The following is an 18748-nucleotide window of genomic DNA, read 5'->3' on the forward strand; positions in this document are numbered from 1 at the left end:
TTGTAAAGGTCGGGGTCACCTGATTTGAATGCTGCAGTCCTAGACTCCAGTCCTGGTTCATCCATGGTTTCTGGTTTGGGAACACCCTGATTGTCCTCTTTGGTACACAGTCCTCAACACACTTGCTGATAAAGTCTGTGATGGTGGTGACATATTCATCTAGGCTGGCAGCTGAGTCTTTGAACATGGACTGATCTGCTGACTCAAAGCAGTCACATAGAAGCTCATCTATTTCCTCAGACCAGTGCTGTATGACCTCCTGTACTGGATCCTCCCATTTCAGCTTGTTTCCATGCAGGGAGAAGGAGCACAGCCTGGTGGTCTGACTTACCAAAGTGAGAGCAGGGGGTGGCTCAGTAGGCATCTTTGATGGTTGTATAGCAATGCTCAAGGGTGTTTGGGCCCCTGGTGTGACAGGAGACAGGCTAGTAGTATTTTGGTAACACACTCTTGAAGTTAGCCTGGTTGACCTCACCTGCAATGATGAAGAGGGCCAATTTGTCCATTCCTTGAATCCCAAGCTCAAGTCCTATTTGCAGTTCACTTATTGCTTTTGCCTTATTTCAGCTTTGTGGTGCTGGAGGTTTGGAAAGGGCTCAAGACTGTTGCCTCACTGGTAAATATGTCCCCAGTTAGAAAAATTATCCCTTGATGTTGACGGTACCAGCAAAATAATAGCAAGAAGTTAATGGATGCGGTGCCTTCACCCACCGGCCTGTCCAGTCCTTAGCTTCACCATGCAGTCCACAAAGATGAAGACTCTTGAGGAGAAAAAATAAGTTGAATTACCGCACAAAAAGCAGGAGGAACTCAGCAGGTTAGGCAGTATCTACGGAGGGAAATGGGCAGTCGAGACGTTTCATCTGGATTAAAGGTTTGGAAAGGACTGGATGAAGGGTCTCAACCTGAAATGTCGACCGTCCATTTCCCTCCACAGATGCTGCCTCAGCTGCTGAGTTCCTCCAGCTTTCTGTGTGTTGCTCCAGGTTCCAGCACCTGCATTCTCTTGTGTCTCCAAGTTAAACTACCACTGCCCTGGACAGAAGGAGACGGTTGCAGGTATTTTCACATTTACAAGACATTCGTGACCGATGTGTTTTTCTCCCCCCATAGAGTTATACAGCACGGAAACAAGCCCTTCGGCCCACCTGGTTCATGCCAACCAAGAAGCCCCATCCAAGCTAGCGTTTGGCCTCATTTGAGATACAAGCCTCATTTGCCAACATTTGAGACACAAATTAACTGTAATTACACAAAGAAAAAGTAAACAAGAAATGAAACAGAAGATTAAATTTGAAAATACAAAAAGAATGAAAGGATAACCAGATGGAGAAAGAAACAAAAAAAAGAAAAATCATTTATTTTTTCTTAATCTGTGCAGCCTATGAGAAAATGTAAGTTACTGAAACAAAAGAATAGGCACCATTTATATAAACATCCTCCAGGGTACATGCAGTGTTTTGATGGTAGTAAACAGGAAGATACATTAGTACTTCCTCCCTGATGGCAAAGTTTAGATTGCACTCAAATTGATGTGAAGGCAATGCTTAAACATTGCATCATCATATACTGTCTCTGGTGCACAGCATGACTGACAGGCCTAATGCATTAAATTCTAAAGCAGTTATTTTCTTGTCCAACAGCATCATTGAAAATTAAGTGGAAAGGCAAGGAAAATATATACATAAACTCTGGAGCCCATAAGGAGCAAATGAAGGAGGTGAATCAGCCCATTAATCTTTTCAAAAGTAAGTATACCAACTGGCTGGTACCACCCGTAGCCTGGGAAGAGTGATGAAACCTATAAACTACTTACTTTCTTTGGACCGTATATTTTCTTCACAGATTTTCCTTGATTTTTCATATCTTTAGACTCTGTTATCACTATAAAGTAAAAAAAAATGTATTCAAGTTCAAGATATTGTTTTAACAAAGTTAATCTTTTACCTTGTACAAAAATTCTCAATATATATGCAACATAAATGATTTTGTTTAACCAATTCCAGTGGTCATGCTTTCTTTTCCTATAATAAATGCAAAGAAACATGAGGAAGATGGAAATAATTAATTTTAAAAGCTATTTTCTCTTTAAAACAACTCGAGGGCAAAACATTCATAGGTTAGTGTGTGATGTTAGTAATCAGACATTCGTGCTTAAACAGGTCAACCTCTCTATAAAAGATAAGGTGATATTAAACACAATAATGCTTGCTACTAACACTGCACAATAGTCTCTCATTCTGAAAAATGAGATAACTTCAATTGTGCCTATTGAGGTGTCAAAAGCACTTCACAGAGCCCGCAAGGCCAGAGACCAAGTTATGCACACTGTAAATAGAGCACTAGCTGGGAGTAATCTGATGGTGTCAGACAGACTATAGATTAGAGAATGGGAAAAAGCTGAAATAATTACTTTTAAATATTTTGAATTACTTCACCTGCATTTCCTCAGAATTATTATTACTTCCTCACTTAGTTTTGTTGACTGGTCCAGCCACAGGCACTTCTGTGGGATTCCTTGCTTTTATGGTTTGCATGCAAGTTTAGACAATGACAACAAGCCCTCCAATTTAGTTTCTTAGATTACCTCCTCTCCCAAAGTCTTTTTTGTGGACCCAGCAGGACAGTAGACAGCAAATTAAGAAAGGGAATACACTGTATTCCCTTTCCCTGCTAAGAATTGCACGTGGTTAAACTGCAAAGAGTGCAGAAGATTTACGAGGATGTTGCCAGCTCTAGAAGGCCTGAGTTATATGGAGAGGTTGGCCAGGCTAGGTCTTTATTCCTTGGAACGTAGAAGAATGAGGGGCGACCTTACAGAGGTGTTCAAAATTAAGAGAGGCATAGATAAGGTGGATGGTAACAGTCTTTTCCCCAGGGTAGGGGAGTCCAAAACTAGGGGGCATAGATTTAGGGTGAGAGGGGAAAGATTTAAAAGGGCCCTGAGGGGGCACTTTTTTCACGCAGAAGGTGATGAGTATCTGGAACGAGCTGCCAGAGGAAGTGATTGAGGCAGGTACAATAGTAACACTTAAGAAGCACATGGAGAGGTGGGGCTTGGAGGGGTATGGGCCCGGAATGCAGGAAATTGGAGCTGGGTGGCACCATGGTCGGAATGGACTGCATCCATGCTTTTTTGCTCAATGACTAATATTGTGCATAATTGATGGGGACCAGCTAACACGTAATAGATAGGGAGTCAATCCTGGTGCCTCTGTTGTTTAGGCCCATCCACACTCATGGTCAATGGCAGACAACCATTCACATTTTTCTTATTCTTGTTCTCACGAGCTGGGGATATTCTACCATTAGCACCTTGTGGCCTTTACTACCTCATCCACATGACCTATCTTGACAGGCAAGTGTTTCCAGAGAGCGTGCATGGCTATTCAGCCATAGCAGTCTTCAGAGCTGGTGATTCTATACTCACCAAAAGTGGTTCTCGAGGATGACACTGTTACAGCCGAGTGTTTCTGGACAGCAATCACATTCATTTCCCCATTCCCAACTAAAATACCTGTCAAAGGTAATTGCAACGCCCCATCTGTGTTTGCTGAGTTCAGTTAATTCAGTAGAAACCAGTGTTTCAATCCAGAAACAACTTGGTCCATGAGCTTCAGCTACTTACCAGATAAAATGGGGTGATCCACTGCATCATTCCTATTCAATATATGAAAATGGAAAAGTGAATCTTGCTCTACCCCGGTTTGATGGATCCTCAACTAACTCAATAAGATCTAGATTAGGTCATTTCAGAGCAACAGCCTCTGAAAAATGCAGTGTCTACTAAAAAGTGCAGACTGCTTATTTTTAATTGAAAAATATACTCTTCACGTCTAGACAATGTGGATGGAATCTGCATGCTGAGCAAGAACACCAGACAATGACGCAAAGATTTGAAAGATGATGAGAAGAGACAATCACCTACATGTTCTCAATAGCATATTGATGGCTGATGGGTAATAGTGGAATAGGAGATTAGAAATACAGTTTTATGTTGAACACTTAGGTGATGACATATCAACAAACTAGATGAATGCAGGCAGGAGATTCTTCAGATGCCTTTCTACTGATAAATCAGGTGTAGCACATATTGGCGTAATAGTAATTGTATGGTCTACTTTAATCCACTAAACTGCTGCTGGTACAGTGTTCACTCAATCATTTTTTTTATATATATATGCTTTGCCAACTATCGATTATTATTCGAACAAATACAAAGCCAAGCAGTGATCTGTTTACATCAGTTATACCTGGCGACAAATCCTCAGACGGAAGGTCCTTACAATCTTCTTGGTGTTCTGGTGACTGAGCTCTGGCTTCTTCATCTTCCTCGGGACACTGAGTGGTCAAAGCTGTTTCTATTCAAGGGAGGGATGCAAAATGGATTAGCACACTTTGGGTCAGATGTTTTAATGAGCAGCCTTACTCAATAGCTGTTTGCTCACTGAAACCACGCAGTGGCTAATCCCGTGGTGAGAAAGTAATTTTAAATGAATTGCAAAATCAATGCTTGGATTACCTGGCGTGAAATTGTATGCAATTGTCAGGCAATAAAACAGCACTCAGGACAACATAGTGGATTAAAATCAGGTGGAACGGTATAAGGGGGGCAAGATTTCGTTAAAGCACTTCCAAAGGGCATGGAGGATCCATGGTACAGTGAAACTCCGATAATCTGCTATCTGACTATTTGAAAGGCCCTGAACGTTCAGTATCCGGTGCACCAGAGGCATGTTTCCTTTCACTCCCTTGAACCTCACCGGGGTCCCTGGTCCTATACTCCTCTTAAACTCTCCAGGGCCTGGTTTTCACACACCCTTGAAACCTACAGGGTTCACTGAAAAAATTATTTTAATACTGTGTAATATCTAAAAAAGTGTTTGGATAGTAATAGGAATAACATCCGGAAGTCTGGAAAATCTGTCAGCCTGGCACCACCAAAATCCTGAGCATGCTGGAGTTTTACTTCAGTTGGGAAGGATGTTAACTTAAGAGTTCCAATAATTCCTGAAAGGCAGCTGTGGTAAAAAAAAAAGCTCAAGGGAATCAGATAATGGAGACACATTAAACTTCTGCAATTAAGGAGTGGGAAGTCAAACTGAAAATATGTAAAGAGCATAAAGCATTAGCAGGGAATTGTTAGCCTCTTTCAGCATTGTTTGATCTGTACAATTCATGTTGATTCATTGGGCATTCATGGTAAAAAAAAAAATTTCATGTCTTCATGATTTTTTAAAAATAACTCACAATTTCACCCTCCCTACTTCCTTACCCCTTTATTCAAGTAAAGAATTGAACTCTTTACTGAACCTCATCAATATAAACTTCCAAAACTTTCTTTCTCCAGTGTTTATTTAGATTCCCCTTAAACGCATCTGTTACTATCTGCAACCACTACCAGAAAGCTTAACTCCCAAAATGGACTTTGCATACAAGGTATGGGGACACATTAGGAGAGCTGGTAACCAAATAGCAGTGGATCAACAGTCATGTAGGATTTGAGAGCAGGTCTAAAGAACTGTGCAGAATTTTGTTGTTCCTGGCACCGAACACAAGATTCTAGCCTGATGAATAGTTTTGCCATGTAAATAGCAAAACTCCAACTTTCTTTTCTTACCATTCAGCTGTGACCTCGTGCAGTGCCAATTAATATAAACAGTTAGGCTTCAGTGGATTCCTATTACTCTCCAATCGTCATTGTGAGGACTTCCCATTACCAGTATTGGTATTGGTTTATTATTGTCACTTATACCGAGGTACAGTGAAAAGCTTTTCTTACAAACCGATCGTACTGGTCAATTCATTACACAGTGCAGTTACATTGAGTTAGTAAAGAGTGCATTGAAGTAGTACAGGTAAAAACAATAACAGTAGAGTAAAGTGTCACAGCTACAGAGAAAGTGCAGTGCAATAAGGTGCAAGGTCACAACAAGATAGATCATGAGGTCATAGTCCATCTCATTGTATAAGGGAACCATTCAATAGTCTTATCACAGTGGGGTAGAAGCTGTCCTTAAGTCTGGTGGTACATGCCCCCAGGCTCCTGTATCTTCTACCCGATGGAAGAGGAGAGAAGAGAGAATGTCCTGGGTGGGTGGGGTCTTTGGTTATGCTGGCTGCTACACCAAGACAACGAGAGGTAAAGACAGAGTCCAAGGAGGGGAGGCTGGTGTCCGTGATGCGCTGGGCTGTGCCCACAACTCTCTGCAGCTTCTTGCAGTCCTGGGCGGAGCAGTTGCTGTACCAAGCCATGATACATCCAGATAGGATGCTTTCTATGGTAATTTATCGGTAAAAGCTGGTGAGAGTCAAAGGGGACAAACCAAATTTCTTTAGCCTCCTGAGGAAGTAGAGGCACTGGTGGCAGCAACGTGATTCTTGGCCGTGGCAGCAACGTTGATCTTGACCAGGACAGGCTGTGGTGATGTTCACTCCCAGGAACTTGAAGCTCTCAACCTCGACACCATTGATGTAGACAGGTGCATGTACACCGCCCCCTTTCCTGAAGTCAATGACCAGCTCTTTTGTTTTGTTGACATTGAGGGAAAGGTTGTTGCCATGACACTATTCTACTAAGCTCTCTATCTTCTTCCTGTACTCCAACTCATCGCTGTTTGAGATATGGCCTACAACGGTGGTATCATCTGCAAATTTATAGACGGAGTTAGAGCAGAATTTGGCCACACAGTCATGAGTGTATAGGGAGTAGAGTAGAAGGCTGAGGACGCAGCCTTGTGGGGCACCAGTGTTGAGAATAATCGTGTCGGAGGTATTGCTGCCTATCCTCACTGATTGCGGTCTGTTGGTTAGAAAGTCAAGGGTCCAGTTACAGAGGGAGGTGTTGAGTCCTAGGTCTCGGAGTTTGGTGACAAGCTTGCTTGGGATTATTGTATTGAAGGCAGAGCTGTAGTCGATAAACAATAGTCTAACGTATGTGTCTTTACTGTCCAGATGCTCCAGAGTTGAGTGTAGGGCCAGGGAGATGGCATCCGCTGTAGACCTGTTTTGCCAATAGGTGAATTGCAATGGGTCCGGGTTGTCTGGTAGGCTGGAGTTGATGCGTGCCATGACCAACCTCTCAAAGCACTTCATGATGGTGGATGTCAGAGCCACTGGTGGTAGTCATTGAGGCATGTTACCTTGCTTTTCTGTGGTACCGGGATGATAGTGGTCTTCTTAAAACAGGAGGGAACCTGAGATTGAAGCAGGGAGAGGTTGAATATGTCCGCAAATACTTCTGCCAGCTGATCAGCACAAGGTCTGAGCACGCGGCCAGGGACACCATCTGGGCCAGGTGCTTTCCTCGTGTTCACTCTCCGGAAGACTGATCTTACGTCCTCCACTGTGATCACAAGTTCAGCTGCGTTGGTGGCTGTCAGGGCGGATGGTGACAATCCACTTCCCTTTTGTTCAAAACGCGCATAGAATGCGTTAAGTTCATCAGGAAGGGATGCGCTGTTGTTAGCTATGAAGCCCGACTTCTTCTTGTAGCCTGTTATGGCACGTAAGCCCTGCCATAACTGGTGGCTGGTCAGAGACTCTATTTTGAGTTGGTATTGCCTCTTGGCATGCCTGATAGCTTTCCAAAGGTCATACCTCGATTTCTTGCACAGATCAGGATCACCAGATTCGTGTGCAGCAGTCCTCTCCTTCAGTAGGGAGTGGATCTCCTGGTTCATCCATGGTTTCCTGTTTGGGAACACCCTGGTCAAAATCATCATTAAATTCCCAACGGCCACATTAATTTTTAAGCCTATGTGCCTGGTTTTTGTATCTTTAACAGTAATGCCCAGTTACTGGGTGAAAATAATGACAGAAAATGGACATATACAGCAAGCTGCCCGAAGCAACAACTCTGCTACTCTCTCCACAGCCCCAGTTTATCAGTGCAAAAGTTCCTCAGGGCAGTGTCCTAGCTCTGACCACCCTTAGCTATTTCATCAATGACTTTCCTTCCATCATAAGATCAAAAGTAGGGATGTTCACTGATGATTTCACAACGTTCAACTCCATTCGCAATTCAACAAATTCACTTGTATGCAACAAGGTCCAGAGACAATGTTCAGGCATAGGGTGATAATTGGCAAATAAAAGTTGCACCTCAAGAGTTCCAGGCAATGACCAGCTCCAAGTGAGAATCTAAGCTTCTACCTCAACATTCAATGATATTACATCACTGAGTTATTTGCTTAGGTGCATAGCACCTTCCAAACCTCCATCAGCAAGGAGGACAAGGCCAGGAAAATGGTAACACCACCATCCACACACACCCTCCTGCCGTGGAAATATATCACTGTTTCTTCATCGTCACTGGGTTGTGGAACTGTCTACTTAACAGCACTAAGGGAGTACCTTCATCAGAAGGGCCTACAGCAGTTTCAGCACTAATCACTTTCTCAAGGGTCTTGTCGTTAGGCTTGGGCAATGAATGCTGGCCTTGCCAAATGTCATCCAGATCCCGACAAATGTAGAAGTTAAAGAAAAATGCTGCTCAAACTGCTGAATATTACCAGCATTTTCTGCCTTCACTTCAGATTTCACAGCATTTGCAGTTTCCTCAACTTTAATTTCCAGATGAAGTTTGTTTCAGCCTTAATGCTCTAATTTTCAGGAGTACCATGCAGTGGTGGGGCTTAGAGGGATATGGGCGGAATACAGGAAATTGAAGCTAGGTAGGTGGGTGGGCACCTGGTGGGCATGGACTCATTGGGCTGAAGGGTCTGTATCCTTGCTGTATTGCTCTATGACTCCATTAAAAGCTCCTCTTCCAAAGAAAAATTATACACAAGCATGCGGGAACTACAAACTGATGTAGAACATTCTATCTGTATCATTCCTTCAGAGGTATTTGAGCAGTCCCACTGCTCAGTTTACGGGTGACTCAAGCTCAAAGTCTAAAGATGCGTCTTTGTAATCAGCCAGTAGGTGGTGCAAGTTACAGCTATGTCAGTCAACCCTCTGCAAGAAGTAACAGACGCAGACACTTACACCTGGCCCAGCAGAAACTGAAGGCAAGGGAACCTGTGCCCCTTCCCCATCCACTCCCCAAGTCAGGGCCAATGCCTCAGAGATTAGTTTCACCCATTAAGGAATTTATAAATGCATACAAGTTATGGTTATTTTAATACCTCAATTTAGCTTTTTCTCTAAATGGTAGAAGAAAGTCACCTTTATCATCTATGCAGCACCCTCCAAAAAATTTTTTTTTGCTGCTCAAGTTAAATGCATGCGAGAGTTTCAGCTGCCAGCTGTACTTCCCTTGTGCATTCATACCTACTTATGGAGCTAAATGTGCAGAGTTCATCCAGCAGCTGATGTTCCCCACACATTTTGTGCATGCAACTAAAGACAAATTACTTCTTGTTTAGGTATTACATCTCATTTAGGTATTACTTCTGAAGACCTGTCACTGTAATGCAGGAACTAATTTACACAAACAACATCTCGTAAATGATAAATGAATGAATCGATGTTTTTAAGAATTGTTGTTTGGAGGAGGAAGTTTTTGTCCAGCAGACCAGGAGAAATACAGATTCTGTTCTGATGAATAGTCATCAATCTGAAACATTAAATCAGTTTCTCTCACCACAGATACTGTCTACCCTGCTGGGTATTTTCAACTTTTTCTATTTTTATTTTAGATTTCCAGCATCTGCAGATTTTTTTGACTACCTGGAGAACTATTACAAAATTATGCAGTGACATCATTTATATTTATCTGATGCCTGGCATGCTCTTAACACCTAACTTGGAAATTTGCACCTGTGGTGATGCAGCACTTCTTCAGTACTACACTAAACTGCCAGCCCTGAATATGCAGCCAGGTTCTTGTCTGAGGTGAAAATTCCACTGAATATTGCTACACAGCTGAATGCCGATCACTTCACCAGCTTACTGAGAACTCTTATGGCCCAACACAAGAACAGAAGCGGGCCATTCAGCCCTTCAGGATGGCTTCCTATTACATCAGATTGTGGCTGATCTGAACTTCAACGACTTTGACCTTTATATTAACTGATCTCAGGATCAATACACATTTAGGGGAAAGATTTCTTGAACTCTACAGACTGTCCCGGATAACAAACTTGTTCTGTTTTTACAGGCGTCCCTGTCGATTTTGTCGGTAAGTTGGAAAAATGCACCAACAAAATCCACATCCACTTGCTATGGTAACCATACCTCGACAGTATTGTAATGAATGGTATCAAAAGCACACAAGACTGATAAGAAAGAACAATTACTAAAAGTGGAGGGAGAGAGGGAACTAGTTCTGCCATTTATAGGAATGAACAAATGTATGTTCATTGGAGTTTTGAATTTAATAACATTAAAGGGAGCTTGTTTGTATGTGGGGGCCCTGGACTACATTTTGTGTGAGAAGGTTCTTTCTGATTTTGCTTATGAATGGCCTGGCTCTAATTTTAAGATCAACTCTTCAAAAAGACCAGAAATTGATGATAATCAGAGGGTTTCATGTGTCTTTGAACACTCAGCAAGTTTAATACAGGTACTGCAAGCAATTAGACAGACAAAAGGTACATCATTCTTAAAATTGTAATAACCATGTAAGTCTGCCTAATAATTATCTATAGTCTTGGTGAGACCAATACTGGAAGACTGGCTACAGTTTTGATCTGCTTACCAAAGAAAATAAACACTTAACACTTGCAGAAGGATGAGGGTGGTTCTCATTGAGATCTACAGGATACTGAAAGGCCCGGATAGAGTAGACGTGGAGAGGATGTTTCCATCAGTAGGAGAGTTTAGGATCTGAGGGCACAGCCTCAGAATAAAGGGACGTCCCTTTAGAAATGAGATGAGGTGGTGAATCTGTGGAATTTGTTGCCATAAAGGGTAGGGGAAGCCAAGTTATTGGGTGCCTTTAAGGCAGAAATTGATAAGCTCTTGATTGGTAAAGGGGTTATGGGGAGAAGGTGGGAGAATGGGGTTGAAAACAAAAATCAGCCATAATTGAATGGCAGAACAGACTCAATGGGCTGAATAGCCTAATTCTGCTTCCATATCTTACAGTCTTTCTTTGGAAAGCAGACTAAAGGAGATTTTACAGATGATTGATGACATGGGAGGGTTGCTCCATGAATAGAGTAGGCCTGCTCCGGAAAGTTCAGAACATAAATTTTTAGATGATGTGATGGATGCTAAAGTGATGTTTTCCCTGGCTGAAGGCCTATACCCCTTTGTCCTTTGAGTTATACGCCTTTGTTCTTTGAGAACAAGTTGAGGAGCACTTCTTTACTCAAAACATCATTGGAATTCTCTGTCCCCAAGGTCTGTGGATGATTGGTTGTTATTGGCATATATTCAACACCAATAGATCTTGGAACAGAAAATTTTAAAGATCTAGGAACAAGCATTACATCAAAGGCAGCAGAAAGGAATCCTTGACAGCCTTTCCAACTTGAATGGCAGCATATCTTTTCACTTACAGGCCCACACAACTTGTTCAACTTTCCATTGTTCATTCATAATACTTTTTGTTTACATAAAAACACTAGAAAATAAAAGGAGTGGGCTTTTAAACCCTTCATACCTGCTCTGCCATTCAGCAAGATCACAGTTGGTCTTTTACCTCATGTATTGTGGAGGGTCGTGGCTGTCATGTGACAGCACTGCCCACTACCTGGTCAGAAGACACACCACTGCAAATCTTGGTTTGGTTTGCCCCGCCCCAGACCAGACCAGACTAGACCAGACCATTAGCCCCTTTAAGTACCTTTGTACTTGGCCTTGGGCCATTGGCCTTTGTAATCGATTAGTTCTTGCTGGCACCAAGCCATTGGCCCCCTGTAAATTACCTGGGCTGGACTCCCCAGCCCTCCAGCACTATAAAGGGCACCATGTGTGCTCAGCTCCCCCTCTTTGCCATCTTCAAGGGACCACCCTGCTTCACTCCAGGCCAAGTACCATGGAACAGCGCTGGAGAAATTGTTGGTGAGGTGTGCACTGTTAAAGGGTTAGGAGCGTTTTAGTTAGTGTCCCTAATAGCATAGAGCTGTGCCTGCACTGTATCAAGGGGTGGTGGGTATTGTATTGCTTTTCCTTGATTTTATGTACCTAGTTTGTTGTGTATGTGTGTGTGTGTATTTTATCCCCAGTGCAATTTTCCCATGCTCACTATAAACTGTGCACACATATGTGTGTTATTCCTGTTACCATTTTGCCACGCTCATCTTTTGTAAATAAAATCATTTACTGCCAGGCTGTGTTCAGAGTCCTTGCTTTTGAGACCCATTGAATCTTTTTTCTCACTCACAACACCTCGGCACTATTTCCCCATACCCCTTATTAATTATTCCATTAATAACCAAAAATCTATCAATGTCTGTCTTGAATATACTGAGCACCTGCAGCTCTCTTGGTGGTGATTTTCAAATGTTTACTGTCCCCCTGGATGAAGAAATTTAAGTTCAGTCTCACAAGCATCCAATAAAGTTGCATGAGAAACTTCCCTACTTTTATACTCCATACCGTGCAAAGGCAGCCAAGGTTCCATTAAGCTTCCTCATTCCTTCCTGTACCTGTATGGAAAACCTTTGTTACATGTACCACCTGCCCTGATCCTTATGTATTGCAATGATTAGTAGTCTCACTCCATTTAAATAACAGTTTGCTTTTTCATTCCTTCCAAAGTGGTTAACCTCACATTTTCCTACATTACTAGATTGGCAGGAGGGTGGGACTCTGAGCAGGAGCAAGTCATGGGATAAAGCAGTAGCCAGCAAGAGTAAGCTTAGTAAGGGCACAGTAAAAGGGAGGGAATACTCAGTTAAACTGTATTTATTTCAATGCATGAGGTATAACAGGTAAGGCAGACAAATTCTGAGCGTGGATTGGCTCCGAGGTCTGGGACGTTATAGCCATAACAGAAACGTGGCTAAGAGAAGGGTGGGACTGGCAGCTCAATGTTCCAGGATACCAATGCTACAGATGTGAGCTAGGAGAGGGTGTTGCCTTTTTTAATAAAGGGTGGACGAAATAGCAGTGCTTAGAGACCACATTCTTAGGGGATCGTCCAGTGAGGCCATATGGGTAGAACTTAGAAACTAGAAGGGGAGGGTCACTCTAGTGGGGCTATACTACAGACCCCCAATAGTCAGCAGGAACTTGAGAAGCAGGTGTGTACAGAAATGAGACACAGGTGTAATAATAATAGGGTTGTATTAGTGGGAGATTTAATTTCCTTGGTATTGACTGGGCAACCCAGAGTGTTAAGGGCCTGGATGGGGTGGAATTTGTGACGTGTCCAGGAAAGTTTCCTAAGTCAATATATTGAGGACCCTACTTGGAAGGGTGCAATACTGGACCTCCTCTTGGGGAATGAGGCAGGGCAAGTAACTGAAGTGGCAGTCAGGGAGCACTTTGGCTCTACTGACAATAATTCTATTAGTTTTAAGACAGTGATGGAAAAGGATAGGACAGGTCCACAGGTTAGGTTCCTAAACCGGTGCAGGGCTAATTTTGGAGGGAATTAGGCAGGATTTAGCAGAGTTTGATTGCGAGAGCCTGTTTGAAGGGAAAGGAATGAATGGCAAGTGGGAGGCTATTAAGAAAGTGATATCAAGAGTCCAGGGGCAGCACGTTCCTGTTAGGGTGAAGGGTAAACCTGGCAAGTTTAGGGAACCTTGGCTGATGGGAGATATTGAGGATTTGATCAAGAAAAAGAAGGACGCATGCATTAGGTTCAGGAGGTCAGGGATGAGTTATCCCTTGATAACTATAAAAAGATTAAGAGTACATTTGAGGGAAACCAGGAGGGCAAAGAGAGGTTGAGATGGATCTGGTAGGTAAGGTTAAGGATAATCCCAAGAGGTTCTATAGATATATTAAAAGGGTGGTCAGGAAGAGAGTAGGTCCCCTTAGAGATCAGCAGGGCTGCCTACGTCTTGAGCCACAGGAGATGGGTGGGATTTTTAATGAATATTTCTCCTCTGTGTTTACTCAGGAGAAAATCATGGTTGCTCAAGAGATAAGGGAAACAAGTGGAGATGTTTTGGAGAACATTCATATTACCAGGGAGGAGGTACGTAAAGCATAACAGCGCCATAAGGTGGATAAATCCCCAGGGACTGACCGATTGCATCCTTGAACTTTGCGGGAGGCTAGAAAAGAAATTGCGGAGGACTTTGTGGAGATATTTGCTTCATCGTTAGCCACTGGTGAAGTTCCCAAAGACAGGAAGGTGGCTAATGTCATTCTGTTGTTTAAGAAGAGTAGCAAGGACAAGCCAGGGAACTACAGGCCAGTCAGCCTGACATCAGTAGTGGGGAAGTTACTTGAGGGAATTCTGAGACAGGATCTTCCAACATTTGGATAGAAAGAGTCTGATTAGGAGGAGTCAGCATAGCTTTGTGCGTGGGAAGTTGTGTTTGACGAATCTTTTGGAGTCTTTTGAAGAGGTAACCAAAAGGGCAGATGAGGGTAGGGCAGTGGATGTTGTCTATGTGGACTTTAGCAAGGCCTTCGACAACGTCCTGCATGGCAGGATTGTCTGGAAGGTTATTAGGTCCCATGGAATCCAGGGAGAGGTAGTTAGGTGGATTCAAAATTGGATCGGAGGTAGGAAGCAAAGGGTGGTGGCTGAAGGTTGTTTCTTGTAATGGAGGTCAGTGACTAGTGGTGTGCCGCAGGGGTCGATGTTGGCTGAAATAGCAAAACCAACTTTATGGAGGTGGCACAAAACCAAACTACTGGAGGAATTCAGTGGGTCCAGCATCATTTGTGTGGGGAAAGGAATCGTTGACGTTTTGGGTCGAGACCCTGCACCCTTTATGGAGATGGCACTCCACTTCAGTTTACCCCTCCAGAAGAATTGTTCTTTGATCTGGCCATCTCCTTCCCACTGTGTCTCACTTGGGGTGGTAATGTGAACATTAAAGCATCCGAGTTCTTGAGCTAGGAAAAAGTGTGATGTCCAGGGCTGGCACTGCCCATGAAAGTCCCTGTGTTTCAGGTGACGAACTTCATACTGGGGAGTGCAAGTTGGCTGTGCTTTATTTCTTTTAACATGGAATCATTGCTGTATATGGACGGAACGGACTAAGGCCTCAATCCAGAGACGAGGAACAGATGCAAACCAAGACCAGACCCTGCTGTCATTCAGAACATTGTCATTTACATGTGGTAAGACAGTTGCCAGCAAATAGACACAGTTGCCTACAAAAGGCAAATCCATACTCTTTCCTGTTTGCTAGCAATAAGGGTGCATGGCTTGTTGCTGACAACAATTTTGACCCACTGCAGAGATATAGGAAAAGACAGGAACATGCAGTTATTGTCAGATCAGCTATGATCTCAATGAATGGAGGGGCTAAATATATTACTCCTGCACCTACATTAGGGTGTCTGACCTCTGCTTCATAGCATTATGTCCAGCTTTCAATGATTTCACGCTCAAAATACAAATTATACACAAACTGTCTGGCAATGACCTAAAAGTGAAAATCTAATCAATGGAATCAGCAATCAGAACAACACAAAACTCCTATGCAGTCATCCAGACATGAAGTTCAGGATGTAATTGTTCCCTCTGTATGTTACTTTGTTTGCAATGTTTGTGTGAAATGTCCCTATTAGTTTGAAGTCTGGTACATCTTCCATTGTTTAATCAAAGCTGTCAGTAGGTATATTTATCACTAGCAAATTGCTCTTGCCCTTAAGTGACAGATCTGTAAGTATTTCAGCTATTTTCATATAACTCAAACTGATCTCTCTAGACACAGCACAAATTTGGAAAAGGCAGCAAAAATTAACATTTATATAAACTGCCACATCCCAGCCTCTGGACATTCCAAAGTGGATACAAGCCAATGTGGTCCTCCTTAAATAAAAGGACAATACTGGAGCAACACACAATCTGCTGGAGGAACTCAGTGGGTCGAGCAGCATCTGTGGGAGGAAAGAAATTGTCGACATTTCGGGTTGAAACCCAGCATCAGGGCGGAGAGTAGAGAAGGGAGATGACCAGCATAGAGAGAAGGGGCGTGGTGAGAAAGGTCTCCAAAGCGATGGGCAGTTCCAGTAGAAAATACTGGAAGTTCTCAGCCGGTCAGGCAGCATCTTATGGGGCGAAAAACAGAGTTTATGCTTCAGATCAATGAATTTTCATCAGTTCCAATCAAAGATCTTTGACGAAATGTTAACCCTGTTTCTCAAACAAAAACAAATGCTGGAAGAACTCAGCCAGTCAACAGACATTATGTAGGTAGAAGGAATTAGATTAATTAGGCATTTAATTAATTAGGCACAACATCGTGCGCCAAAGGGCCTGTTCCTGTGCTGTACTGTACTGTTCTACATTCTACGTTAAATTCTGTGGAAAGGGAAACCAGTTAACTGGGGGAAGAGTGGAGAGTTTTCAAACCAGAGCTGGGGGGAGTGAGGTGGAAGACAAAAGATAGGTCAAGGCAAATCAGATAAGGAGCACGAGCACTGACCATTGGCAAAATGTTTTAAAGGAACGGAGCAAGAGAGGGTCATAAACATGATAATGGGAAACAATGAGACAGCAGTTTACCTGAAGGTGGGAGGATTCAGAGCTCATTCCAGAAGGTTGTAAAGTGCTCAGATAGAAGATAAGATATTCTTCTAGTTTACGTCGGGGCTCACAATGCCAGCGGAGGAGGCCGCAGACAGACAGGTTAGAAAGGGTGTGGGATGATTGAGAATTACAGTGACATGTGACGGGAAGCTCAGAATCACCGCTGCGGACTGAGCGCAGGTGCTCCGTGAAGTGATCACCCAATCTGCGTTTGGTTTCTCCAATGTAGAGAACACCACATTGTGAACACCGAATGTAATAGATTAGATTGGAAGAAGTGCAAGTGAATCGCTGGTTCGATTAGGCCCTGGATGGTGGGAAAGGAAGAGGTAAATGGATCTCTTGCTGCTCATGCTCCTTATCACCTGATGGTGTTTTGTCTTGCACCTCTTTCCTCCCCCCCAACACTGCTTTGAAGACTGTAAACGCTCCACACTTCCCCTAGTCCTGAGGAAGGGTCGCTGACCCAAAACTTTGACTGGTTTCTCTTTCCGGATATGATGCTTGACTGGCTGAGTTCTTCCAGCATTTCTGTTTTTGTTTCAGATTCCAGCATTTGCAGTCCTATTTGTTTTCTCACTCTGTTTCTCTCCCTGCTGATGCTGTGTAATATGCTGAGAATTTCCAACATCCACTTTATTTCAGATTTCCAGCACCTGAAGTTTTTTTTCACTTTCTGAATTTCTATTGGGTAACTGTTGTGTAGTTAAGTTGTGCATGGTGTGATCCCATAAACTAAGACAAAAGACTAACTTGTGGTAATGCTGCCTGCAGAAGAGTATTGGCCAGGGTAATGGAAGAGCTCTGGACAGTAAATAATTAAATGTATTGTTGGGCATTTAGTAGTACACTTATAATAGGTCATTATTTGAATTTTACTTCAAACCCAGTAAATACACCATGCAGCAACACAACTGTGGAGCAGCAAATGTTCCAAATCTGCAGCATTTCTAAGAAATCAAAAATTCATGCTTTAAACAAGCAAAATTCTAACGGGGCTTGGCAGAGTAAATGCAGAAATGATGTTTCCACTGGTTTAAATGTCTAGAGCCTGGGCATCAGAGTCTCAAAGTAAGGGGATAGGCATTCAGTACCGGGAATGTGATGAAATTTCATCCAGTCATAGAGCATGGAAACAGGCCCTTCAGCCCGACTGGTCCATTTCGGTCAAGATTCCCATCTAAGTTGGTCCTGTTTGCCTGCATATGGTCCATATTCCTCTAAAAGTTTCCTGTCCATCTACCATTTCCTCACCTGGATGTTAGTGAGTCTTCAGAATTCTCTACCTGGGAAGGCAGTCTTGGTTCAGTTGCTGAGATATTCAAGATATATATATCTATCTTTGATTCCCTTCATATCCAAAATCTACAAAGGGATATGGAGCTTGTGCAGGAAAATGGTGCTGAGGTAAAAGATCAGCCATGATGTTATTGAATAGTGAAGCAAGCATGTCATAGTCATAGAGCAATATAGCACAGATACAGGCCCTTTGGCCCAACGAGTCCATGCCAACCACGTTGTGACCTAGCTAGTCCCAATTTCCTGCGCTTGGCCCATATCCCTCCAAGCCCCACCCCTCCATGTACCTAACCAAGTGCTTCTTAAATGATACTACTGTACCTGCCTCAACCACTTCCTCTGGCAGCTCGTTCCATATACCCACCACCCTCTGCGTGTAAAAGTTGTATCATAGATATCATAGAGTCATACAGCACGGAAACAGGCCCTTTGGCCCAACTGGTCCATGCCGACCAAGATTCCCATCTAAGCTACTCCCACTTGCCTGCGTTTGGCCCTCATCCCTCTAAACCTAAACCTTATGTTGGCTTCCAGTCCTGTAACTTCTCTCTTGAAATGTTCATCTTTGTTTTCATCTCTTAGTGGTTTCCTTGTCTCCAATCACATTTCCCTACCTCCGTTCTCTACAACTATGAGATATCTATTCTCCATTTCTGGCTATTGCATGTCTGATTTTTGTCACTCCCCTCACTTACAGACATGCTTAGGCCCTTAGCTCTGACTTCCCTTGCTTATCATCTCCAATCCTCTCCCTTTTACTTATGCTGATTTCTTTGCTTAGGCTTTGTAATTAAAAAGAAATGCACCTCAATGGAATATTAGGAGTAAACAAATCAGAAACACACCATTTATTCAGACTTTCTATGCCAACAGAGACCCGTATTACTG

General features: G+C 43.0%; 2 protein-coding genes across 3 annotated transcripts in view; one reads left to right on the forward strand and one right to left on the reverse strand.

Annotated features, from left to right (window-relative positions):
* si:dkey-16j16.4 (uncharacterized) overlaps positions 1-18748 on the forward strand; it is a 380812-nt gene that overhangs the window by 154214 nt on the left and 207850 nt on the right. The window lies entirely within an intron of this gene.
* The window catches only part of slc4a1ap (solute carrier family 4 member 1 adaptor protein), a 109105-nt gene that overhangs the window by 9484 nt on the left and 80873 nt on the right, over positions 1-18748 (reverse strand). The window contains exons 12-13 of one of the 2 annotated variants that reach the window (XM_052024168.1): positions 4254-4361; positions 1817-1884 (exon numbers count right to left, since the gene is read on the reverse strand). In XM_052024168.1, coding sequence (XP_051880128.1) covers positions 1817-1884; positions 4254-4361 — 176 coding nt within the window. The remainder of the gene's footprint in view (positions 1-1816; positions 1885-4253; positions 4362-18748) is intronic. The other variant, XM_052024169.1, reaches the window with a different exon arrangement.

This window comes from Pristis pectinata, chromosome 10 (genome assembly GCF_009764475.1).
Source record: "Pristis pectinata isolate sPriPec2 chromosome 10, sPriPec2.1.pri, whole genome shotgun sequence".
Classification (NCBI taxonomy): Eukaryota; Metazoa; Chordata; class Chondrichthyes; order Rhinopristiformes; family Pristidae; genus Pristis; species Pristis pectinata.